This window comes from Oncorhynchus clarkii, chromosome 12 (assembly GCF_045791955.1).
Source record: "Oncorhynchus clarkii lewisi isolate Uvic-CL-2024 chromosome 12, UVic_Ocla_1.0, whole genome shotgun sequence".
Taxonomy (NCBI): Eukaryota; Metazoa; Chordata; class Actinopteri; order Salmoniformes; family Salmonidae; genus Oncorhynchus; species Oncorhynchus clarkii.
The window spans coordinates 51,025,496-51,052,264 of NC_092158.1; the positions used below are offsets into that span (position 1 = coordinate 51,025,496).

A 26,769-nucleotide genomic window follows, 5' to 3' on the forward strand; every position below is an offset into this window, starting at 1 on the left:
ACTCACAGGCATATCACAAGACGACCTGCTCCATTTGACAAAGCGCAGCTAGCACAGTTTCAGTGATTACCTGTGCTTCGGTCTGGCCCTGTTGACGTTTAACATTTTATATCTAGATTTGCTTTAAAAAAAATCGCAGTAAGTAACCACCATTTAGTTGCATGTCTTGGTGAAATAAGTTGTGTTTTAAATGTAGTATTCCTATATCTAAATGAAAATATAAATGACTTGAATATGGTTGCTAAGACGAGGCCTTGCTGACGACGTCGTTAGCTAGTCGTTGTCAGCTGTTAGTTAGCTTACTGTTACCTGAAAATATTGCCACTTACAGTGTAGCGCTAGTATTGAATCTAATTTCAGCCTATGCCTGTTTCAGATATCCTGGTTGTTTACAGTTGCCCAGGCTGCATGTGTAGTTAGTAACCAAACAAGTTAATGCTAACTACTGTACCTAGTTCATGAAACAGACTGGAATCGAAGCTAGATAGCTATGTTGAGTTAGCTGGATAACGTTAGCTAGCTTCACACGCTAACGTTATACAGCCAGTTGCGTGAACTGGTAACGTAGCTAGGTAGAACTACTTAGTTAGTTAACTAACTTGCCTGTCTACCGAAACATGAACTTGGCTGGCAAGTGTTTGGGTACCTATTAACTGGCGTTACTTGTCTGACTACAGTAACGTTATCTAACTAGGATTGGAAATAGCTAACTAGCCACCTTAACGTTAGCTAACGTAGCTAATTACTAACTAGCCACCTTAACGGTAGCTAAGGTAGCGTAACTGTTCCCTTGTCAGTAAGCCGAATACAGGGCTCGCCTGTCACCCTATATAAAACGTAGTTTATAAAATGTAGTTCATTACCCCGCTAGCTAACGCGAAGCCTGAAACTGACAAACGTTTTCCTGTTTTACAGATGCCCACAATTAAACTGCAAAGCTCAGATGGAGAGATCTTTGAGGTGGATGTGGAAATAGCAAAGCAGTCCGTTACGATAAAGACAATGCTGGAAGGTATGTAGCTATGTACTCTGTTGTGATCATGTGGTTGTAACATGAGTAGGGTGTTCAAATCGAAACGCATATTTTGACCAGTGGGTAAAACATGTTAATTATGTTGTTACTCCTCTAAGAAAACCAATGGTCAAAACCCCATTAAACTACCCTAATCCCATCAAAGGTTATTGGAGTTTTAACAGTGTATACAAAAAAATGAAAATACTACGTCATGTCTCAAATCGATATTTATCTTACCTCTATATTGTTTTATGTCCTCTGGATTTGAGAAGAAAGATGAAGAGTTCACCGGTGACCCTGTCAGGTAGCCTTAATTCTCGCACAGCATCCAGCCTAGCTGACAATGCTGTTTTTCATATTTTTGGGAACTTTTTTCTTCTTCTCTGGCCTCCATTGATTTATTCATGCAAATTTTGACCATCCAACAAGGGTAACTTGTAACTCCCAGTAAGTTTTGAATGGAGGCTGAAAAGATTTGGCAGGGGTCCTCAGATCCTCAAAGTTACATAGCTGCACCAATGAAGGCATCTTGACTGGCTACATCACCGCTTGGTATGGCAACTGCTTGTCATCTGACTGCAAGGCAATACAGAGGGTAGTGCATACGGCCCAGTACATCGTGTACGGCCCAGTACATCACTGGATGTACTGGGCAGAGTTCCCTGCCATCCAGGACTTCTATACCGGGTGGTGTCAGAGGAAGGCTCTAAAAATAGTCAGACTCCAGCCACCCAAGTCATAGTCTATTTTCTCTGCTACCGCACGGCAAGTGGTACCGTCTGGGACCAAAAGGCACCTGAACAGCTTCAAGCCTTAAGACTGCTGAACAGTTAATCAAATGGCCACCTGGACAGTTTACATCGATCTCCTTTATTTATGTATGTGAATTGTTTTGCACTGGCTCTATGCACACCCACTAGACTCTACCCACAGACTCACACATACTACACTGACACTCCAACACACACTACATACGCTCACACACAAAACATACACAAGCATATTGACGCCACACACACACTCTCTCACACAGAACCACTTTCACACTTCACACTGCTGCTACGTGCTTCTACACCTGCATTGCTTGCTGTTTGGGGTTTTAGGCTGGGTTTCTGTACAGCACTTTGAGATATCAGCTGATGTACGAAGGGCTATATAAATACATTTGATTTGATTTTGATTTGATTTGCTACTCAGTTTCTTATATATCCTGATTGCCTACCCACGTGTACATACTGTATTACCTCAACTACCTTGTACCCATGCACATAGACTTGGTACTGGTACTCCTTGTGTATAGCCTCATTATTTTGTGTTACTGTTTCCTTTTTTTGGTGCAAATATATATATTTTTTTATTGTATTGTTGGGAAAGGGCTCGTAAGTAAGCATTTCACTGTAAAGTTTATGCCTGTTGTATTCAGCACATGTGACCAATAACATTTTATCTGATTGGATATAGACTTGAGGTTTGGACCATTGGTTTTCATAGAGGATCATCTACAAAATTTACATATTATTTTACCCATTGGTCAAAATATGCATTTTTGATTAGACACCCTATATTAATGTGAAAATCTTGTTATTTGAAGATGTATTTAGTAAATATTTTCTGAACTCTTATTTCTTGAACTGTATTGTTGGTTAAGGGCTTGTAAGTAAGCATTTTGTGGGAAGGTGTTGTACCTGTTGTATTCGGCGCATGTGACAAATACAATTTGATTTAAAGTACAGCTATCAAAACTGTCTGGCAGTATCTGTGTGCTTGTCTAATGGTTGTCTTTGACAGATTTGGGTATGGATGATGAAGGAGATGATGATCCAGTCCCCCTCCCGAATGTGAATGCAGCCATCCTCAAGAAGGCAAGTGGACTCACTGTCTGACAGTTATCCCATATCTGGTGCAATGGACTGAGGGACAGGCAAACTGTTGGGAGTTGGACATTGATAACCTTAGGTAAAGTGCCTCCTCCCAACCAGAGCTGGGGCTATCTTATCTCTATTTCCACTTTTATCAGTTTAGTTGCACATCACTTCTATCCATAGCGGCACTATTCAATTGAACCCAAACCCAAACCCTTCTTAGCCTTTTCTACTAGATGATTTTCCAGGAAGTGAAACATTTGTGCACTATTTAAACCAATGTACGCCAAACGTGTAGGCAGAATGACTTTCCCAAACCTGTAACAGGGATCCGTACCTATGTGGGAGGCACTGTGAGGGTCCATGCTCGATCATTACATTACTTAGAAGACGCTCTTATCCAGAGCGACTTACAGGAGCAGCCTTGCTCGAGGACAGATGGTTGGGATAGTTGGCCTTGGGCACAGTCTACAATGTGAAAGAACAAATGCAACTGGTCATCTGTGCCTGTCCGAATCTCTAGAAATCAAATGGTGTGATTGTCTGCTGAAGGTGTAGACGGTGTTCATTGGATTTATACTGTGTGAAGGGATGTGGGATTAAAGATGATTTTTGTTATTCCATCTCCCAGTTGAATTGTTCCATGCTGTCTTGTGCATGTCTCCAACTGAGGGACAAGCTGATGTTGTTTCTGCTGCTTTGTTCAGCAACTGTATCCTTGTGGCTAATGAATTACATTTTGTTTGGGGAAATGTTTGCATGGTCAGACAATTATACATTGTCTGCCTGACTTAATTAATGTCAGGTTTTTTGTTGTTGTTTCTTACATCTGTATAATATAGCATGTGTCTCTCTGCCAGAAGCATACGGCTCTAAACAGAACTGCTCTGACCTCTGTCCTCAAGTTAGGCCTCTGAAACTGAACTCCGTGGGAGATGGATGCCCCGGCGTGTCTGATTGTTGATTCACGGACTGTGCGCCAGGAATAGTGGTTCCTTTTCATGTTTCCTTTCTCACTTCCGTTTCCTCCCTCCAGGTGATCCAGTGGTGCACCCACCATAAAGACGACCCCCCTCCCCCCGAGGATGACGAGAACAAGGAGAAGAGGACGGACGACATTCCCGTCTGGGACCAGGAATTCCTCAAAGTGGACCAAGGGACCCTCTTCGAACTCATTCTGGTGTGTACCTACCACCCCACCCCCCCTGCCACTCACTCACAGAAACAGTTTGACACCTGTACACATACAAAGTGGAAGTGTCTCAGGTCTTGAATTTAGGCAATGGCTTAGCTGAACATACCACACCAGTTAAGCTAGTAGGTGCTTAATAAAGTTATAACTGGAGATAGTAGTAGGTCATTACTAAAGAGCCTTACACACACAGTCAATAAAGTTGCCGACGCTTTATCCAAAATCTTAAACTCTGGTGGTACAAAACACCTCCACTATGAAACCACTGGATTATCCAATGAAACGCCCCAGAAAAAGGGATCCATCCCCCTGTAATTTGATTGGTCACCGAGGGGAGGCACAGGTGGCAAATATTTGAATTTGAGTGTCAGAGAAATTCCCTGTGCATGTGCCGTCCCTCCCTGTGCTGCTGCCGCCAAGGTGGGAGACAAATCTGCCACCGGCTTAGCGTAGAAACGCATGGAGACGGCTGCGTTTTCTCTTCCTGTGTGTAAGCGGCTCAGGAAGTATCAGCTATGTGCATATGAAGTTAAACAAGCAGCCTTGCATGGCTCTTGTGTAGTGATTTGCGCAATATGTTCTTGTAGCGCTCAGGGCTTCTAGGAACTGTAACACAAGTCTGTCATTTGAGTAGTAGGTTTTACCCAGCTCCCGAGACCTGTTTACTCGGCCTAAGCCCAGGGCTGCAGTAGTTCACTTGAAAGGCAGTATTTGCAGTTGTTTTCTTTTCATCCTCATCCTCCCATTATTATAATATTTTTTTTAATGTTTAGGCCGCAAACTATTTGGACATCAAAGGACTGCTAGATGTTACCTGCAAGACGGTGGCCAACATGATAAAAGGCAAGACCCCAGAGGAGATCAGGAAGACGTTCAATATCAAAAATGACTTCACAGAGGAGGAGGAAGCCCAGGTAATACGCCCTTCTGTGGTTTTCAGGATGTCCCACACGGCACCCTATAGAGTCACAGTGCACTACCTTTTTTTGACGAGCACTATAGGCCCTGGTCAAAAGTAGTATATAAAATTAATACGGTGTTATTTAGGGCAGAACCGCAGTCCTGAATGCGGAGCTGCCTTGTGATAATATACATTTGAGCCATGTGACAGTGTGTGCTGCTTCCCCCCCCAGGTACGCAAGGAGAACCAGTGGTGTGAAGAGAAATAAAGGAGGATCATGCCAACACTAACACACTGAAAGGATTGTTCCATTAACTGGTTGCACTGCGCTGTTCATACGTGTTAATATTACATCATAGTCTATAGAGCCCCCCCCCCCCCCCCCCCCCTCCCTCCTCTATGTACTCCATAGCATGACCATTTCTATTGCTTGTGCAAAATAATTTAATAAGCTATTTCATGTTTTTACAAATGTTACTTCACATATTCACATGAGATGCATAGTCTGGTCTTTACAATTTAACTCCTTTTTTGAATTGCTATAGTTGTCTTTTTTTTTTTACCGAATATCTCTTTTTTTTTGTCAACTGAATAAATAGCTTTTTTTTGACTGAAATGATAGCGCAGTGCAGAATTTTGTAAATGCAGCCTCTTCTGTGCTGTCTTCTTAAAGTCATGATAAGGAGACAAGCTGTCGTAGGAGATTTGAAGTGGGGGTAAACATGTGCAAAATGTCCTGTGGATTGGAAGTGCTTGTCGAAGAAGTAAATGTGTGCGATCTGTTTCACTCAACTTATGGTATTTACCAAGCTTAGTACTATTGGAATATTTTCTCAGTTCTGCTCTGAAGATGACATTTAGGGTTAACAACCATTGAATTCCAGGAGTTAATAAATTACTTAAAATAATGTCTGTCTGCTGCTGTTTGTGATTGTACATCTAATGGGGAAATAGTGAGGAAACTGATCCAGATTTTCAAAATACTTTAATACATCGAACAAAAATGAGCACATCAAAGGCAGAAGTCTTTCAATGTGGAAAAAACAGACATCAGTACACCTTTTTTATGTGTGGTCGTTCTGATACGAGCAGTCCCCAAATCTAAGATGTGTGTTAACATTAGAGCACCCTCTGATGGACTAGACATTGATTGAACAAACAGAAAAGCCTTGCTGTACACCGCCTACAGTATCTCCAAAGTAAGCAGGGTTTGACACTTGCAAGCAGTAAATTAAAGCCATTGTTTTTCACATATATTTTTGGTACACTTAGGTGGAACATGAACACACTGAAAAGGATTGACACAGCTCTGATAACTTCAATGAAAGAAAAAGCTAATGCAAAACTTATGCACAAAATGTGTTTTTCTCTGAGAAGATGGGTGTAAAATAAATTATATATTGCTTTTAGTGGAAAACTGAAATTAGAGACTGAAGAAACAACTTTGGGAGAAAAAGTTCATTCTTTTACATAACAAAACATACATTTTATGTAGGGAATTCAACAGCTTTACAACACAATGAAATATAGTACTCATTTGGTCTTTAGTTTACAGCAGGGTTCTTTAATCTTTTTCAGCTTGAGAACCAAATGAGAAATTAACAGTCCTCTTGTGACTCAAATCGTCCTCCATTAAACCAAATTAAGAAGAAATAGTGTATGAATGTAGATGTATTCTCATAAATTGCGACCCACCTCTAACATCCCAGAGTCTCACTTTAGGTCCTGACCCATAGTTTTAGAAACCCCGGATTATAGAATGTTCAGTCAGACAGAGGCAGTTTAGGACTGCCGAATTTCATTTGTTATTATATAATGGAGGCTTTTTGACACCAGGAAACAAATTAATCTCCCAAACTGCATCCTTATGAACAAACACCAATGATGTTTTAATTCTCTGTGAGGGGCCTACATCAAAATAATGTATCTAGCAAGAATTTGACTGACAAGCAGGAAGTGCCTAAAACAAATGAACATAACATAGAGATGAGTCTCTCCGAGGGGAGACAAGAACATGTCGACACAGTGAAAAACACTGTCACTACCTTGAAGCTTCAACCTTATACGACATCATTTATCAATATAAATACTATCTATTCTGGAAAAGGTTCCTTTGACACGTCTGAAAGTCTTATGAAAAGGAGGAGTACCGTACTCCTCTGTAAAAATCTTTGGAAATGGAATCAATTCGATTTTAGGCAGTGAGGAAGAGAAGCAGTTATCATCCCGGCAATATTAAAATGACATGAGCACTGAGTAAATCAGTCAGAAGTCAGCATCCTCTCCCAGACACAAAGCTCTGTCATTGTTTTTGGATGTTTGTGGTGAAGGTCTTTTCTCCAGCGTTTTGCTCCCCACTCCTTGTTTGGTCCGGATGACGTTGGGCTTTGTCTGTCTATCTGGCGGGGTGTTGGGATGGTGCGAGGAAGTGTGAGAGGGGACAGGACAGGTGAGGCTGGCTAGTGAGACTTGGGCAGGGTACAGTCATGATGATGATGATTGAGATTGTCGTGCTGTTGGGATGATTCTATTAAAGCTTTGAGTGAGAGTTCTGTGGTCTTGGGTTTTAAGAGGATACGGGGTGTGTGTTGTTTGCTGGGCTGGGGGTGCAGAGGGATGTGTGAGGGGGAAGCAGGCGAGGGCGAGCTGGGCAGGGAGGGGTGCTGAGGGGGGACGCCGTCGACGGGGGAGGGGGGCGAGTCTATAGCGCTTCCATCGGAAGAAGTGGGGCTGGCGCACCATCCTCCTTGAAGGTATCGAATGCACTTCTTTTTCCTCCTAGGAACAGTCAAGAGAGTTATCTGTGAATAAAGCGTGGATGCAAAGCGTCACCAAAATGAACTTTTTTTTTACTGTTTTCAACATGATTTGAATTGAGTTTGAAGACCCCAAAAGAGCAAATCCATAGAATACCATCAAATATGTTTTCATAGATCATCCACCACCATTTCCTTCAAATCATGAATGATTTTTGTGGTTGTTCTCGTGATCATTAGAAATGTTGTTTTCTAAGCTAAATTGAAAGTGAACAACGGTTGTTTGCCTCTTCGTTAAAACCAAAGCGTCACGCCTTATCCCATGATTATTACCAGAACCCAACATGAGTCACTTAGTGCCTGCGCAAGAGAAGGTGCGAGGAAATATTTAGAGATGGGGAGGAAGAGAGAGCGATTCTAAATGTCAGAGTTCACTATCAAAAGCTGCACTGCCTGACCGCATGAATGGAGAAAGTTGAAGGCAGATGAGCATGAGAAATGGCATCAAAGTGCAGAGCGGCGGTGCATGTGCGAGATTGTGTGTGTCTGTGTGTGCGTTCATCTGCGGTGATCAGGATTCGCTCTAACCACATTCACCTCCCTTTGTTCTCTTGCAGCACAACACACATACAACACGCACAGTGGTCAGGAGATTTCCGTGATGTGACGGCATGGTGGGGAAGGCAGGGCAGATACCTCTACACTGATGTGACTTTGAGTGTGCAGATGTGTAAAGGAATAAAGGAGAAGAGATTGAGTTGGTAAAAAAAAGGCACTGATGATGAGCATGACTGATCCTCCATCCACTGTAAATAAATAAAAAATGCCTGCTTTGTCATTTCTACCAATAGCATAATCAAGAAATATCTGTTTTAAGCAGAGAACAGCTACAGTTGAAGTCGGAAGTTTACATACACCTTAGCCAAATACATTTAAACTCAGTTTTTTTCACAATTCCTGACATTTAATCCCAGTAAAAATTCCCTGTTTTAGGTCAGTTAGGATCACCGCTTTATTTTAAGAATGTGAAATGTCAGAATAATAGTAGAGAGAATGACTTATTTCAGCTTTTATTTCTTTCATCACATTCCCAGTGGGTCAGAAGTTTACATACATTTAATTAGTTAGTTAGTTTAATTAGCCTTTAAATTGTTTAACTTGTGTCAAACGTTTTGGGTAGCCTTCCACAAGCTTCCCACAATAAGTTGGGTGCATTTTGGCCCAATCCTCCTGACAGAGCTGGTGTAACTGAGTCAGGTTTGTAGGCCTCCTTGCTCACACTCGCTTTTTCAGTTCTGCCCACAAATTTTCTATAGGATTGAGGTCAGGGCTTTGTGATGGCCACTCCAATACCTTGACTTTGTTGTCATTAAGCCATTTTGACACAACTTTGGAAGTATGCTTGGGGTCATTGTCCATTTGGAAGACCCATTTGCGACCAAGCTTTAACTTCCTGACTGATGTCTTGAGATGCTGCTTCAATATATCCACATAATTTTCCATCCTCATTATGCCATCTATTTTGTGAAGTGCATCAGTCCCTCCTGCAGCAAAGCACCCCCACAACATGATGCTGCCACCACCATGCTTCACGGTTGGGATGGTGTTCTTCGGCTTGCAAACCACCCCCTTTTTCCTCCAAACATAACGATGGTCATTATGGCCAAACAGTTCTATTTTTGTTTCATCAGACCAGAGGACATTTCTCCAAAAAGTACAATCTTTGTCCCCATGTGCAGTTGCAAACTGTAGTCTGGCTTTTTTATGGTGGTTCTGGAGCAGTGGCTTCTTCGTTGCTGAGAGGCCTTTCAGGTTATGTCGATATAGGACTCGTTTAACTGTGGATATAGATACTTTTGTACCTGTTTCCTCCAGCATCTTCACAAGGTCCTTTGCTGTTGTTCTGGGATTGATTTGCACCCAAGTACGTTCATCTCTAGGAGACAGAATGCGTCTCCTTCCTGAGCGGTATGACGGCTGCGTGGTCCCATGGTGTTTATACTTGCGTACTATTGTTTGTACAGATGAACGTGGTACCTTCGGGCGTTTGGAAATTAGTCCCAAGGATGAACCAGACTTGTGGAGGTCTACACTTATTTTCTGAGGTCTTGGCTGATTTCTTTTGATTTTCCCATGATGTCAAGCAAAGAGGCACTAAGTTTGAAGGTAGGCCTTGAAATACATCCACAGGTACACCTCCAATTGACTCCAATGATGTCAATTCGCCTATCAGAAACTTCTAAAGCCATGACATCCTTTTCTGTAATTTTACAAGTTGTTTGAAGGCACAGTCAACTTAGTGTATGTAAACTTCTGACCCACTGGAATTGTGATACAGTGAATTATAAGTGAAATAATCTGTCTGTAAACAATTGTTGGAGAAATTACTTGTGTCATGCGCAAAGTAGATATCCTAACCAACTTGCCAAACCATAGTTTGTTAACAAGAAATTTGTGGAGTCGTTGAAAAACGAGTTTTAACGACTCTAACCAAAGTGTATGTAAACTTCCAACTTCAACTCTATGTGTGAATCCCTTTCCTCCCCTCAGACCTACAGGACCTCTCACCCACTTTCCTTTGATCATCATCACCCATCATCCCCCACAAATCCCTGAGGAGACACCCACCCCATCACCAGCCAGCAAAGCAGCTTTAGTTTACAATAATACAGCCTCCTGACACCCCAGTACGCTGAGGTTCTCTACTTGTAGGGGGGCGACGTGGGTCACAGGGTTAGTGAGATGAGTGCATGCAGAGCAGAGCACAGCAGTGGGCTGAGGCACGCTCACAGAGGGAGAGAGGGGTAGCAGAGCGAGAGGGCGAGAGATACACACCTGCAGGGACCACACCAGTCCGTTTGTTGGTTGAGGCCGAAGCGAGCTCTGCATTTCTTAGGAGAGCCAGGGTCTGAGCACAAGGCAACATGCGCATAGGAAAGAAGTAAGGAAAGAGAGGAAGAGTTGAAGAGAGAGCGAGAGAGCGAGAGAGAGAGAGAGAGAGAGAGAGAGAGAGAGAGAGAGAGAGAGAGAGAGAGAGAGAGAGAGAGAGAGAGAGAGAGAGAGAGAGAGAGAGAGAGAGAGAGAGAGAGAGAGAGAGAGAGAGAGAGAGAGAGAGAGCACAGAGCAGATCAGATAAAGAGGTCAGTGCAGACGTTGACGCATTGACAGAGATGGTAAATCAGAGAGCCATCAAACCAGACTGTTAGTCCCCAATTACTGAGCAGGAGTCAACAACAACAACCCATAACTGCAGCCAGAACAGAGTAAAGGGAGCAGGAGCTCCATTCACAACAGGCATTGAGGACACTAGGGAAGAGAGGAACACTTCAAGTGGGAAGTCAGCCATGCGTTCAAACTCGGCTAGTTAGAGTAGCAGAGACCCAGTCCGAGTAGAGGATAGTCGACCAGTGAAGTTGTTTCAAACGCTAGAATAGGGCTTGAAGTTTTGGTATATTGTATTGAAGCGTGGTGGTTTGGCCTGAGAGGATGTTGAAGGTTGTTAATTGAACATTACCTGTGGTGGAGTCCTGCTGCTTCTCTCTTTTTCTTCTCTTCTTCTTGCCCTGTTGGAACACACGACCAAACGCACAGAGAGTCAGTAGGGGGGACGGGGTCCTATGCACCACCGGGACAGTATCTGTCAGTGACATCTCGATGAAGACCATGGGAGAACCACGTCGTGATATTCACCATGTTCATGAGACTTAAGTCAACTGTACCAGAGACGGCCCAATTCACAAGTCGTGGAAGGGGGGTCTGAGGGCACTTTATGATCACTTAGGCCACAAGTTACAATGACAGCAGAAGAGAAGAGAAGGGAAAGAACTCAAATGATCTATAGTAATATTGCTGTAAACTCCATGGGCTATACAGTGGGGCCTTAATAGTATGGTTGGGGTTGTTCACATGAAGAGAGTCATAAAGTCTAAAGTCTCATATTGGGGAGAGGATGTGGGAACAGCTCTTGGATGCCTAGACGCATCTACCCTCACTGCTCCCTAAAGCATTGTGTGTGTGTGGTTACGGCTTGCGGAAGAAAATCCCACGACTGCGTAGGTGGACCTTGACTTCCTGTTTTGCTAACAGATCACATGACTACCCGGGTTTTCTGGCTTGTGTCTGGGAAGGGGTTAATACTGTAGCAGAGCTAGTGGTCCTTTGTATCTCAGTTGGTAGAGTGTGACGCTTGGAATGGCGCCGTGAGGTAGCCTTGGCAGAGAGCTCTGTAAATATTGTACATATTTATTGTTTTTAAGTGTTTTTAATTGCATATTTGAATCAAACATTTTTTTTTTTGATAACTTGTTGATAAATGGGGCGGCAGGTAGCCTAGTGGTTAGAGCGTTGGACTAGTAACCGAAAGGTTGCGAGATTGAATCCCCGAGCTGACAAGGTGAAAATCTGTTGTTCGGTCACTGAACAAGGCAGTTAACCCATTGTTCCTAGGCCGTCATTGAAAATAAGAATTTGTTCTTTTAACTGACCTGCCTAGTTAAATCAAGGTGAAATAAAAAATGGATCAACTGAAATATCTGGTGCTGACCCACGAAATTGCAGGACTGATTATGGCAAGCCTGTTTATATTTGGCTTGGCAAGATAGCTAAAATGATTTTTGACCCTCTGCCCCAGTTCCTAAAGGCTTGTTTTGTTGAGGGCTTTTCTGAACCACTGCTGAGGTGGCGTGGTCTTAATTGCGTTTTACAGTGCCGAAGCATCACCCAGGTGCGTGGTACATTTCAGTAGTGGACGATCCATCATACACTCTTAGAAAAAAAGGTGCTATCTAGAACCCAAATCGGTTCTTCCGCTGTCCCCATAGGAGAACCCGTTGAAGGAACCCTTGTTGGTTCCAGGTAGAACCCCTTTGGTTCCAAATAGTAGCGTTTTGGGTTCCATGTAAAACCCTTTTCACAGATCTGGAATCAAAAAGGGTTTTCCTATGGGGACAGCCGAAGAACCCTTTTGGAACCCTTTTTTCTAAGAGTGTACCCACGGAGGAGGAAGAGCTGTGACTGTTGAGTATGACGAGGGGGCTGATGAAGAGCTCTGTGGCCTGTCTGTCTGATGTCTCTATCTCCCTGCCTGGCTGTACCATCTATGCTCCCTCCTCTCAAGATACTACATTTCTGAACTGCCTTTCATCTAAAGTTGTGGAAGACCTTCACCCAAGAACTGCCAAATCCCTATATTTGTTTTGTTATTTTTATTTATTTATTATTTTGTTTGTAAAGCGACTTTAAGATTTGACTTGTAATTAAAAGCTCAATATAAAGTAAATGTATGATTATTATTATTATCATTGTTGTTGGTAGTATCTACTGAACATCTACCAACCATCTGCTTGGGACTATTCAAATAAAGTGTTATCTATACGGTCACAATAAAGCATTGGTATTCAAACTTTTTCAGCGGCGAGCCCATTTTTTCAGCCAGAATTTCTGGGGACCCCATTTTTCCCCCAAGACATTCTCACGACCCCACCTCACCCCAAATGTAATGGCACAGCCTTAAAATGGGTCATTTTAATTCATTGCATTTCCATTTCTTATCAAGGGGTCGCGACCTCGACTTGGAATAGCGTTACTATTTTATTCTATTCTATTATTATAGAGTTGCCATTCATTCTAATGTGTTTTGGGACAATATTGTCTCTGGCTGTATTTTCCCATCTTTGAAATATGAAGAAACATGCAGGGAAACATACATTCAAGTGTTAAATAGTGACATTTACCTTCACATAAAAACATTATCCACAGTACGTTGCATCATATTCATCTGATTTGATACTAAATCAGATGCAGCAGTAAAAGCTTCATGCACATTTCACCTCATTGAGAATGCCACCACGACCAGCTCGTAACCCTCTTTACCCTAACCAGCTAACTGACTATCCACAGCCAAGAGACAGAGAGAAATGAGAGAGCCAAGCCCCTATGGTGTGTTATGATACAAAACCCCAAAACTTTATCAAGCCAAGGAAAGGAAAATAGGCTGTGTAAAAGATCTCCAGGAAAGCAAGAAAGTGAGCTCTCTCTCCCTTTGTGACTCATCCGGTCTGTTTTCATATGGGGTGAGCGAACATTGGCAATTATGTAGTCCAGGAAAACCACCTCCCATAGAAACACATCCAGATACATAGCATAACTTACATAACATAAGCCACCTCCACCCCTCTGTGCCTGCCCTAAGGGAGGTAAAGCCTAATAATGGTCCCCCAAAGCCCAGAAAGCCTCTCCAGCCCAGCTCCCAGCAGTCCTCTCCCTCTCTACAGTCCGAACCCCACCGCCCCACCGCCTGAGGAGGAGAGCAAGCCAAAGCCACCCTGCTGTTAGTAGAGCGGGTAAGTGGGGTAAAATGTGTGCCCTACCCAATCAGCTTTATTCTTTTCCCCCGCGCCCTCTCTAAGGCCCGCCTCCTGGAAGAATTCAACAGCAACTTCACAATTGAGCACAGCACAGAAGGGTAGTTAAGCAGCATTAAGCTAACACACATAACAGAGACGTTCTTAGAGACATGTCTCTCTAATACACATCATATTCATCTGCACAGTATTTGAAGCAAGGGATTCGCTACACTACTTCTTAACTCAGTCTACAAGCCCACTACTAATTACAGATTTCACAGACAGTGCACTTATACTAAGGTCCAGTTACAACAGTACAAAGGTGCCCTCCATGTATATAACTACCAGTGGTTAAAAAACCTATTATAGTAATACAGAGATGAGAGGGGAGCGGGAGGTTTGCAGCTGACTGTGTAATGCTATGTGTAATAAAAGCGGAGCTCGTCATGCGTCCCTAACAGCAAAGCACTCAACAGCCAATTAAATCACCTCACTGAACAGTGCTGAACAGCCATGTCTGACCAACTAATGTCCAGTACACTCTATCTCATTCTCAAAACTCACTCTAAAGGAATGGCATGCCAAGAGATTATAACACTGGTCATAGAGGTTATAACGCTGGTCATAACAATATGGTCGTAAACTAGTCTCTCTAAAAATGTCTGCACTGATACGTGACCAACTCTGGAAATGCGGCAAATAAATATGATTAGATACAATATGTTGATATTTCTATGTGTAGCCACTAGCCTCATTGATTGACAGGTGGCAGGGTGGGGTGATCATGCTGCGTGTGTGTAACCAGGAAAAGGCGGGCCTTACGTAGTTGTCTCTGGCGGACCAGCTGGGGTAGAGCTGCATGTGTAGCTGCCGCTCCTTCCTGGCCAGCTCATAGTATTTAGCCTGTTCCTCCCGGGTCAGAGCGTGCCACTGCAGGGAAGACACACACAAGAATGCACCCGTGCACGCACGCACACGCACACGCACACGCACACACACACACACACACACAACAAAAATACCATTTAGGTTTTGTTCATTAGCCTAGACCAGGGGTGTAAAACTAATTTTCCCCGCGGGCTGCATTCAGTCTTCATTGAGGTCCGGAGGGCCGCACTTAAAATTGAATATATTATCTCGCCATCATTTCGATGACTGTTGTCAAGCTGGACAGAGTGAAGATACTAGGAATGTAGGGCTATTACCATTTCTAAACAGTTTGTTTTGGTTTTCGTCAGTTCAATGTCGTTTTATTTGGATCCGGCACCTGGCCTTGAGTTTGTGACACGTGGCCTAGACAATGACATGCACAATGACAACTGTTGAGGCTAGGAGGGCTGAGGGAATGTGTTGATCTTATTACAGTGCACTGGGTTCTTGGGGATCTTCAATGCTGCAGAAATGTTTTGGAACCCTTCCCCAGATCTGTGCTTCGACACCATCCTGTCTCGGAGCTCTACAGACAACTCCTTTGACCTCATGGCTTGGTTTTTGCTCTGACGTGCACTGTCAACTGTGGGACCTTATACAGACAGGTGTGTGCCTTTCCAAATCATGTTCAATCAATTGAATTTACCACAGGTGGAATCCAGTCAAGTTGTAGAAACATCTCAAGGATGATCAATGGAAACAGGATGCACCTGAGCTTAATGTTGAGTCTCATAGCAAAGGGTCTGCATACTTATGAAAATGTGATATTTCATTTTTTTTAACATTTGCAAAATTTTCTAAAAACCTGTTTTTGCTTTATCATTATGGGGTATTGATGAGGATTTTTATTTATATAATACATTTTAGAATAAGGCAGTAACGTAACAAAATGTGGAAAAAGTGAAGGGGTCTGAATACTTTCCGAATGCACCGTATATTGTTTTATAAACTGGGTGGGTCGAGCCCTGAATGCTGATTGGCTGACAGCCGTGGTATATCGGACCGTTTACCACGGGTATGACAAAACATTTATTTTTACTGCTCTAATTAGGGAAAGGGGGATAGAGTGGCTTGAGAAAGTATTCACCCCCCTTGGCATTTTTCCAGGTTGCCTTACAACCTGGAATTAAAATAGATCTTTGGGGGGTTTGTATAATTTGATATACTTTGTTTGTGAAACAAACCAAAAAATAAGACAAAAAACAGAAAACTTACTTATTCACCCCCCCAAAGTCAATAATTTGTAGAGCCACTTTTTGCAGTAATTACAGCTGCAAGTCTATTGGGGTATGTCTCTATAAGCTTGGCACATATAGGCACATTCGTCAAGGCAAAACTGCTCCAGCTCCTTCAAGTTGGATGGGTTCTGCTGGTGTACAGCAATCTTTAAATCATACCACAGATTCTCAATTGGATTGAGGTCTGGGCTTTGACTAGGCCTTTCCAAGACATTTAAATGTGTCTCCTTAAACCACTCAAGTGTTGCTTTAGCAGTATGCTCAGGGTCATTGTCCTGCTGGAAGGGGAATTTCCGTCCCAGTCTCAAATCTCTGGAAGACCAAAACAGGTTTCCCTCAAGAATTTCCCTGTATTTAGTGCCATCCATCATTCCTTCAATTTTGACCAGTTTCCCAGTCCCTGCCGATGAAAAACATCCCCACAGAATGATACTGCGACCACCATGCTTCACTGTGGGGATGGTGTTCTCGGGGTGATGGAGGGTGTTGGGTTTGCACAAGATATAGCGTTTTCCTTGATGGACAAAAAGCCACATTTTTGTCTCATCTAACCAGAGTACCTTTTTCCATATGTTTGGGGAGTCTCCCACATGCCTTTTGGCAAACACCAAACGTGTTTGCTTATTTTTTTCTTTAAGCAATGGCTTTTTTCTGGATACTCTTCTGTAAAGCCCAGCTCTGTGGAGTGTACTTAAAGTGGTCCTATGGGCAGATACTCCAATCTCCTCTGTTGAGCTTTGCAGCTCTTTTAGGGTTATCTTTGGTCTCTTTGTTGCCTCTGATTATTGCCCTCCTTGCCTGGTCTATAGGTTTTGGTGGGCGGCCCTCTCTTGGCAGGTTTGTTGTGGTGCCATATTCTTTACATTTTTTATTAATGGATTTAATGGTGCTCCGTGGGATGTTCAAAGTTTCTGATATTGTTTTATAACCTAACCCTGATCTGTACTTCGCCACAACTTTGTCCCTGACCTGTTTGGAGAGCTCCTTAGTCTTCATGGAGCCGCTTGCTTGGTGGTGCCCCTTGCTTAGTGGTGTTGCAGCCTCTGGGGCCTTTCAGAACATGTGTATATATACTGAGATCATGTGATAGATCACGTGACACGTAGATTGCACACAGGTGGACTTTATTTAACTAATTATGTGACTTCTGAAGGTAAGTGGTTGCACCAGATCTTATTTAGGGGCTTCATAGCAAAGGTGGTGAATACATACACATTTTTTGAAACAAGTAATTTTTCAATCAATTCACCAATTTGGACTATTTTGTCCATTACATGAAATTCAAATACAAATTAATTTAAATTACAGGTTGTAATGCAACAAAATAGGAAAAATGCCAAGGGGGTGAATACTTATGCAAGGCACTGTACCTAGTCAGTTGTACAACTTAATGCCTTCAACTGAAATGTGTTTTCCGCATTTAACCCAACCCCTCTGAATCAGAGAGGTGTGTCTTCCTCATTTAACCCAACCCCTCTGAATCAGAGAGGTGTGTCTTCCTCATTTAACCCAACCCCTCTGAATCAGAGAGGTGTGTCTTCCTCATTTAACCCAACCCCTCTGAATCAGAGAGGTGTGTCTTCCTCATTTAACCCAACCCCTCTGAATCAGAGAGGTGCAGGGGGCTGCCTTAATCAACATCCACATTTAACCCAACCCCTCTGAATCAGAGAGGTGCAGGGGGCTGCCTTAATCAACATCCACATTTAACCCAACCCCTCTGAATCAGAGAGGTGCAGGGGGCTGCCTTAATCAACATCCACATTTAACCCAACCCCTCTGAATCAGAGAGGTGCAGGGGGCTGCCTTAATCAACAGCTATGTCTTCAGTGCCTGGGGAGTAGTGGGTTAACTGCCTTGCTCAGGGGCAGAACGACAGATTTTTACCATGTCAGCTTGGGGATTCAATCCAGCAACCTTTTGGCTACTGGCCCAACACTCTAACCACTAGGCTACCTGCTTACATTGGCAACCAGTTTATAATAGCAATAAGTCACCTCAGGGGTTTGTGATATATAGCCAATATAGCACGGCTAAGGGCTGTGGTATACTCCGTGTTGCGTCGAGTCTAAGAACAGTCCTTAGCCTTGGCATATTGGCCATATACCACACCTTCTCGGGCCTTATTGCTTAATTATACCATGGCATTGCTGAATACTCCTTTCTGAAGTGCATTCTAGAGCGTGCATTTTTTTACCCTTATAACACACGGTATGTTTGCATGGTAGAATTCAATGGCTATAGTTAATTTTTACATGTTTTGTTTGAGCTGCTTTTGAAAGCAAAAGTCGAATTGAAAACAGTATTGGTATTGTTGAATTCGATTTTCATAATAGCAAGCTAGGACTGAAGTTTTGGTTACCACGTCTGTTTGTTTGGTTACCATGGCAACTACTGTAGCTATCTAGTAAACTTGATAGCTACTTCAGTGGGTGTTGAACACATTTCCAACAGCAAATGAACCCATTTCTAATGGTAAACGTGTTAAATTATAGTCATGGTATAAAAGGGACAATCAGCTCGGGGCTCCAAGCGTTCTCTGGAAAATAATGCAACTCTGTGGAAGGTCAATTCCACTCCGCGCTACACACCTTCAATGTCTTTCATTATTCTCCTTAGAACTCTAATTAAGTGACAATGCCTGATAAGCCGATGTTTGGAGGATATATTGGCAAACTGTGCCAAGACATACTCCAAACACCGGCTTCGAGGGCATTATCACTTTTATACAACGGGTTACCAACTTATTCATACTATTTAATCATTTCACAAGATATACATTGGATAGATGAAGGGCCACTATGAAAAGTTCTGAGACAGACAACATAATGTAAGACAAAGGAGCTGATTGTGGACTACAGGAAAAGGCGGGCCGAACAGGCCTCCATTAACATCAACAGGGCTGTAGTGGAGCGGGTCGAGGGTTTCAAGTTCCTTGGTGTCCACATCACCAACAATCTATCATGGTCTTAACATACCAAGACAGTCGTGAAGAGGGTACGACAAAACCTTCTCCTTCTCAGGAGACTGAAAAGATTTGGTATGGGTCCCCAGATCCTCAAAAAGTTCTACAGCTGCACCATCAAGAGCATCTTGACTGATTGCATCACCGCCTGGTATGACAACTGCTCGGCATCTGACCGTAAGGCACTACAGAGGGTAGAGCGTCACCCACCCAGTCACCCAAGTCATAGACTATTTACTCTGCTACCGCACAACAAGCGGTACCGGAGCAACAAGTCTAGGTCCAAAAGGGTCCTTAACAGCTTCTATCTACCCCCAAGCCATAAGACTGTTGAACAATTAATCAAATGGCCACCGGACTATTACATTGACCCCCCCCTATAGTTTATTTGGTAAATATTTTCTTAACTCTTCTTGAACTGCACTGTTGTTAAGGGCTTGTAAGTAAGCAAGTAAGGTCTGCACTTGTTGTATTCAACGCATGTGACAAATAAAGTTTTATTTGAAATGATGATATTCATCCCATTGAGATATTTCTGCATCTTGGTCAATGGTATCATATGCAGCAGTCAGTCGCGCAGGAGGTAACTCACAGGGTAGTAATTCACATTACTGAGATATTCCTCTCAAGTCCATCTCTCATGTGTGAAATCAACAGCAGGGGTTGAGACGAGGGATTTGGGAATGAGTCTCTTTGCTGCATGAGTATTCATGGATGTGTGTGTGTGTTTTAGTGTGTGTGTGTGTGTGTGTGTGCTCGCTGCTCACCCTTCTGCCAAGTATCTGGTTGATGGCAGCGCTCTCCTTCAGCGTGCACTCAGCGATCACCTTGGCCCTCATCTCCTTCATGTACAGCATGAAAGCATTCAGAGGCTTCTTGATCACTGGCTTCTTAGGCTCCTTCTCCCGCTTGGGCTCCTGGTGTGGCTTACTGAGAGGGGGGGGGGGCAGAGCAGAGCAAAACAAACAAGATCAACAGGGACACCCGTGGTGAATATGTACACAAGAACATCAAAACAATAAGGCGCTATTCATCCATCTAAGCTTTTGATACACTTTCAATGCATCAATGAGATACTACGGTATTATATGCCATGTACTGTAGCTAGCACACACAGATCACACATCTCCTTTGACAGACACGTGTGTCTAACTCTAGGAGTCATTGTAGAGACAGGGGTTCACCATGGGGGTACTTACGCGTACACGTTCCTGTCGTAATGGTCATGATGGTCCTGTTTGCCTGAAGGTGGCACGATGGCTGGATGGGGGATCCCTGTTGAGTGCATGCCTGGCCCTAGCATCAGAGAATGAGAGAACCTAGAAGGGGAGAGACAGAGGGAGGGCGAGAGAGACAAAGAGAGACAGAGACCAAAGCATCAGACAATATGTTTTGTCTTTATATATGGCAACGTGACCATGAAGCGCTGAAGCATGCGGGCGGTTGGTTGGCCCTGAGAGAATGGGCTTCCTGGCAGTCCTCTCAAGAGCGTTAAGACTGTGAGAAGTCTCATCCAACGCCAGCAGATGGAGCTGTGGTCACACTTAGACAAAAGCTAGGCTGCGCTGTAGATACAGCAGATAACAGGAATATACTTGCTCTAGTTTTCATTCGTGTTTCATTAAAGGCTTCTTTTCAGTGTGTTATTTTTTTGAGATTCATATGGTTGATGACATCTATTTATTCATTATTGGATTGGGACTGAAAAGTGCCATTTACTGAAACTTTACTGAACGTTTTAGTTGCCATGTTGGAAATGTGTGTTTTTGATTTCCCGAAAGTCATATTTTATATACCTGGTCATTAAATGTATTTTCTGATTCATTCAAAAGACATCATTCTTCTAGTGTAAAATCCTACAGATTCACCCTGAACTGATGGGAAATAGAGAATGCGGTGTGACATAGATGTTTGGTGACATTTAAATGTGAACCATGTCTCCAGTTGGATATATTTCTGAAGCTAACTGAGCTAGCATGTTTGGCTCGCCAGGTACAGTAACAGAGGAGAGATCTCATGACTGAGCCTTTGCCTAAAATAACAACAGTCAACAGCAGACAGTTTGCAGTGGTTTATAGCATCTCTCTTTGTCACAGCAACTGGAGACACACTGCTGCACTCACTCTTCTGTCCAGGAGAACAGACGGGTTGTCTCTTCATGTGTGTCCCCACACAGTTGCAGGGTAGTTTATAGCAGTTGACACACAGAAAGACAGGACACACATTGCGGAGGCATCTGTACAAGGCAATAGCGAAGGGCACATGGTAGGTGGGAGGAGTAGAAGCATTGGTCTGGAAGGGGTATGTATTTTGCGATTCCCTCCCCAGACTGAAGCGGCTCAGCTCATACTGTACCTGGGGTAGGAAGAGCTGTTGGGGAGACTGGAGGAGTAGGGCTGTCTGAATCCACATGAGGACAGGGGATAGACAGGCTGACTTTGCCTGTGGTTGGGAGGACAAATAGGGATGCAACAGGGTTCAACTAGGCTGCTGACCAAATCCTCACTGCCTAACTTCTTACAATATGTTTAGACCAGTGGAGGCTGCTGAGGGGAGGACGGCTCATAATAAATGCTGGAACGGAGCAAATGGAATGGCATGGAACACATAGAAACCATCTGTTTGATACCATTCCCGGGACCTCCATCATATGTTAGCAAAAAAAAAAATGCTTTTCAAGTCTTATCATCAGGTGAACGAACATGGCAAGGCGAAGTAATCAACATAAATCATTTGTCATTATTTTGACCTCCCCACATTATAATTGGAAGAGGAAGTGTAAACTCTAACATAGCCTATTACCTAGAGAGGTAACTCCAAACACATTTTCGCTAAGAGCAGCTGTTTTGCTGGTTAAACAAAGGTTAGCCATGTGTTGGCAAAACATTATGTCGAAGTCAAGAAAGCTTACCAGCAGCCAGTGGCACTTGCTGCACTGGTAGCCTATTCGAGGGAGCTTTCTCAAAGTCTATGTCAGATAATCCAGTGAGTGTAATTGGTTCCAATAAGTGTAATTTGCTCAATATTAGGAGTTTAGAAATGAAGTCGACATCATTAGAAATAATATATTTTCCTATGTTCTACTGTAGGTATGTAATTCAAAATTACTTTATTCTGTTATTGCTAGCGATATCCATAAAAACATTGGTGAGGGGAAAACAAAACTTAAAAGAAAATTACAATATTTTTGCAGACCCTGGTTGACTAGCCCTGCTATAGGTATATACGGGCAGTCTGGGTTCTCAGTCTGTGTACTAGCTAGCTAATGAGGGGCTTGATCATGACAGGTTATGGAGTTAAGTCCATCCTAATGTACCAGTATTGTTTCCGTCCCTCTCCTCGCCCCAACCAGGGCTTTAGCCAAGGACCCTCTGAACACATTACCAACTGCCACTCAAGAAACCTCATTATGTATTGCTCCACAAAAGCTGTGTCCCTTGCAGAGCAAGGGAAACAACTACTTCTAGTTCTCAGAGCGGGTGACGTCACCAACTGAAAGACGAGGAGTGAAATCGGGGAGGTGCATATTTGTTTCTCTTTTGGTCCATTCAACAACAGAGCGATCTGATCCTTGTTTCAGCAGGATGTTGTATCTATCTATACCTTATGTCATGCCTTATTGGAATGGATTTATTGATAATATCTGTTGGGAAAAAGTTTGGATGTTGCCACACACATTACCTACTTGTTAACAAAATGAAGGAAGTTTCCTTTAAAATGATTCAGAAATATTATCCTGCCAACCACTATATGAAGAAGTTTAAGGAAAACATCAACTCAAATTGCTCCTTTTGTAATGACCACCCAGAAACAGTGTTGCATCTTTTTTGGCATTGTATGCATGTAAGAAAACTGTGGCCAGACATCAGTAGGTTTATAATTGAACACATTTATGAAGATTTTACACTATTGTGGAGAGATGTACTGTTTGGATTCTTTACATACAATAGAAATAATCTGAAACATTTTTATGTAATTCATTTCATTATTCTTTTGGCCAAATTGCATATACACAAATGTAAATTTACAAACAGAAAACCACATTTTCGTACCCTACAAAAAGAACACACTCACACCCCACACACTCAGAAACTGAAAATATGTGTGTGTACGTTGTACAATCAACTGGTGAGAGAGAGCCTGAAACGTCACATTCATTTGTACATATCCACTGTATACATGTATTGCGGCAAAGTTGGTTCCTGTTCCAGTCACATCTATGGTCACGTTCGCGTGGGTGAAACAAAAACACCCTAATGCTTGGTTGACAATAGAGCCTCCCACAATGCAGGCGATGGCTGCAGGATGAAGGTGGTGAAGAGCAACTGCAGAAACTTGCAGGCGACTGCTGTCAAAACCTCATGACCTTTGATCACGTGATTTTTGTCAAGTTCATGGAGTCAACGTGTAGGCGCAAGTCGAAAATGTTTATCCCCATAATGCAGCACACTTTGGTCACCGACTTGACACGTGATCTGCTCGAACGCGCCCACAATGCTGAATCTTCCAACAAAAGCTAACTAGCAAGCTACTGTAGCTAGTAGTGCTAATGCTTACATCATTATGAGTATTCACGAGTCATTGCAGTAGCCTCCTGAGTCAGCTGCTGTGCTCAGCTGACCCAACGATCGCGGAGAAACATTCTGATCTACGGACTGATTTCTGATAACAGTCTCTTAATTTTGGGGCTGCATGTCTACAACTTTAGGGTAATTGAAACAGGCTAAGTAAGCTTTTTATGTCAGTGACGGAAAAGATAGCTAACTAGCTAGCTAACTATGTCAGGAGCCTAAGTTAACAGTTAGCTACACAGCTGATGAAGTGCCTGGCGACTAACGTCCTGACTTTGTGCAGGAGATAGAAACATACCAGTGGCTATTTTCTCACAATTTCAAACTATTAAATCACTGTCACAACATTTGTAATAATTTAGTTGTTCTTCCTATTTCATGGAGAGTCATACGAGAGTGCAGCGATATAAAAAAAATGTGAACTATGTTTTCAAATTTGAATATGAGTTCCACGTCCTACAAGAGAGATAGATCGGTTGAGGGACGAGCTTCGTTTACTTATTCAAACGGTTATTACAGTGACATTTGGCTTGCCAATTACCCTCATCCAATATTCCATGACCCTATATAGAGTATCTCTGGCTACCTTCACTGCTAACCTCACTAAGGGTCCTGCTGTATGTACAGATGTATGGTCTTAATTTGATCACCCTGCTTTGCACAGCAGGAAATGCAAACTTCAAATCAAATCCAATAAAATGTTATTGGTCGCATACATATATTTAGCAGATGTTATAACACACAAAAAAACGAAATACTGCACAGTTTCCTAGGAGCCATGAACAGGGTGTCCATGTCTATTGTGTATAGTGTACTCAAGGTTTAAAAAGGTTTCTAATGTTTGTAATGTCCAATATCACATTTCAGACTTGATTTGCCCTAACAAAAAATTAATCAACCCCTACAAAAATGTCCATTAATTATAATCCAGAAAATAATTCTAAATTCCTGTTGCTGCAGGATTATTTTCCTACTGTGAGAAACTGGTCAAATTAAGATTCTACACCTGTATAACATGACTGTGTGAAGGGTGGTGGATGGATGTATGGGGGGAGGCAGGAATCTTTGATATGCAGCAGCACCCCCTTTCCCAGCCCTCCTCAGCCCTAGGAGGTCCCTGAGATCAAGGAAGGCAGAGGAGGCTCAGTGTCAGGGAGGCTCCCAGGTCCAGAGGGTTCTCTCAGGGAGGGATTCACTTGCTAATCCCAGCCAACAGGCCCATTAGGAGCAACATCCACATCCAGGACCCAACTAACACCTCTCCTCTCCACAGCCCTGTCTGTCCTCTGCTGGGGAGAGAACATTTCCTGTTTGTGTTGTGGCACAGATGGGGTTTTCCTGTGTATTTGCATACCGATACACTTGTGATTTGTCCCTCTCATGTCCCTTTAAGAGTACCAACTATTCAAACTCTATAGAGAAATCTCAATCCATTTAAAAAAAAAAAACTTAAACCTGTATCTGAACTTCTTTGAAACAAATGAACTGTGAAATGTACTGCAATCTGCTAGGCTGTGCCTACAGTGGGCTGCCTAGCTTCATGTGGAAAGAAGACAATACACATCCTCCCAGGCCCCAGTCACGTGCCATACGGTGGCTGGAGTGAGTCACATCCAGTTCTTTGTCATCCCCTTTCCTTGCTCTCTCTTTCCCCACACAAAGAGGGACACAAGAAAACCAAACAAATGCATAATCTGCACTAAGAAGATTACGAGTTTGTAAACAAGATGATTTGTTGACAATACCACAGAAACTCCACAGTGACCATTAACTGTTTGAAATAAAAGTCAGTGAGAGAGAGCCCAGAGAAATAGCAGACCTCTGCCTCGTGCGGACGGAGCCTGTCTAGGGAGTGCCAAAGTCCTCCACCAGCTTTAAAGAAACACAGCATGGGTGTGAATGGAAGTAGTATTAGCTGTCATTCTATTATGGTGAACCAAATCCCCATCACATTTAAGATAAGCCTACAATTGTTCAGGGGGATTCGCTCTAAGTTATTCTGCCAGTTACAGATTTTTATACATGGATTTGTAAAGTTGAGCTCAAGTCAATGGATGGATTGTTAGCCACAGCGTGTCTGAGATTATGGGTGTTAAAAAACATATTCTGATTTGGCATCGTCTCCACATTCTGTGATAGTGCCTTAGAGGCCGGGAAGGCAAGGAAGACAGTGGTTTCATTTTGAGAGTGGAACTCTAGGCTAGATATGATCAATGAATCAGGGCATTCGTATCTTAGGAAGTGAACTATTCAATCACCAAATTTGTCACGATAACCAGCTTTATAGGAGCTACTAACTGTGTGGGATGAAGTGGTTTGTATTTGTATTTATTATGGATCCCCATTAGCTGCTGCGGAGGCAGCAGCTGCTCTTCCTGGGGTCCAGCAAAATTAAGGCAGTTTACACAATTTTAAAAACATTACAATACATTCACAGATTTCACAACACACTTTGTGCCCTCAGGCCCCCTGCTCCACCACTAGCACATATCTACAGTACAAAATCCATGTGTACGTGTGTGTATAGTGCGGATGTTATTGTGTGTGTGTATGCATGTGTCTGTGCCTATGTTTGTGTTGCTCCACAGTCCCCGCTGTTCCATAAGGTGTTTTTTTTTTTACATCTGATTCTACTGCTTGCATCAGTTATTTGATGTGGAATAGAGTTCCATGTAGACAGGGCTCTATGTAGTACTGTGCGCCTCACCATAGTCTGTTCTGGACTTGGGGACTGAAGAGACCTCTTGTGGCATGTCTTGTGGGGTATGCATGAGTGTCTGAGTGTCAGTAGTTCAAACAGACAGCTCAGTGCATTCAACATGTCAATACCTCTCATAAATACAAGCAGTGATGAAGTCAATCTCTCCTCCACTTTGCGCCAGGAGAGATTGACATGCATATTATTAATGTTAGCTCTCTGTGTACATCCAAGGGCCAGACGTGCTACCCTGTTCTGAGCCAATTGCAATTTTCCTAAGTCCTTTTTTTGTGGCAC

The 26,769-nt window shown here is 42.9% G+C and overlaps 2 protein-coding genes across 6 annotated transcripts in view; one reads left to right on the forward strand and one right to left on the reverse strand.

Moving 5' to 3' along the window:
* On the forward strand, positions 1–5,875 carry LOC139420785 (S-phase kinase-associated protein 1). The gene is made up of 6 exons (XM_071171049.1): positions 1–138; positions 916–1,012; positions 2,804–2,877; positions 3,914–4,057; positions 4,843–4,983; positions 5,203–5,875. Exons 2-6 carry the CDS (start codon positions 916–918, stop codon positions 5,236–5,238), a joined length of 492 nt encoding a protein of 163 aa, XP_071027150.1. The 5' UTR covers positions 1–138; the 3' UTR covers positions 5,239–5,875.
* A 63-nt stretch (positions 5,876–5,938) lies between these two features.
* Positions 5,939–26,769, reverse strand: part of LOC139420784 (transcription factor 7-like 2) — a 69,669-nt gene continuing 48,838 nt past the window's right edge. The window contains exons 6-12 of one of the 5 annotated variants that reach the window (XM_071171044.1): positions 21,559–21,645; positions 20,403–20,522; positions 19,971–20,133; positions 14,893–15,000; positions 14,095–14,142; positions 11,241–11,289; positions 7,609–7,748 (exon numbers count right to left, since the gene is read on the reverse strand). In XM_071171044.1, the coding sequence (XP_071027145.1) occupies positions 7,672–7,748; positions 11,241–11,289; positions 14,095–14,142; positions 14,893–15,000; positions 19,971–20,133; positions 20,403–20,522; positions 21,559–21,645 (652 nt within the window). In that variant the 3' untranslated portion in view covers positions 7,609–7,671. Of the gene's footprint in view, positions 7,772–11,240; positions 11,290–14,094; positions 14,143–14,892; positions 15,001–19,970; positions 20,134–20,402; positions 20,523–21,558; positions 21,646–26,769 lie in introns of all 5 variants that reach the window. The other 4 variants (XM_071171046.1, XM_071171047.1, XM_071171045.1 and 1 more) reach the window with 4 other exon arrangements.

What these genes read in the sequence shown, in the direction of transcription:
- LOC139420785 (XM_071171049.1), top strand. Translation starts at nt 916, where the DNA reads ATGCCCACAATTAAACTGCAAAGCTCAGATGGAGAGATCTTTGAGGTG. An exon ending in GATAAAGACAATGCTGGAAG is followed by an intron (nt 1,013 to 2,803) that starts GTATGTAGCTAT and finishes TGTCTTTGACAG; the next exon opens with ATTTGGGTATGGATGATGAA. An exon ending in CCCTCTTCGAACTCATTCTG is followed by an intron (nt 4,058 to 4,842) that starts GTGTGTACCTAC and finishes TTTAATGTTTAG; the next exon opens with GCCGCAAACTATTTGGACAT.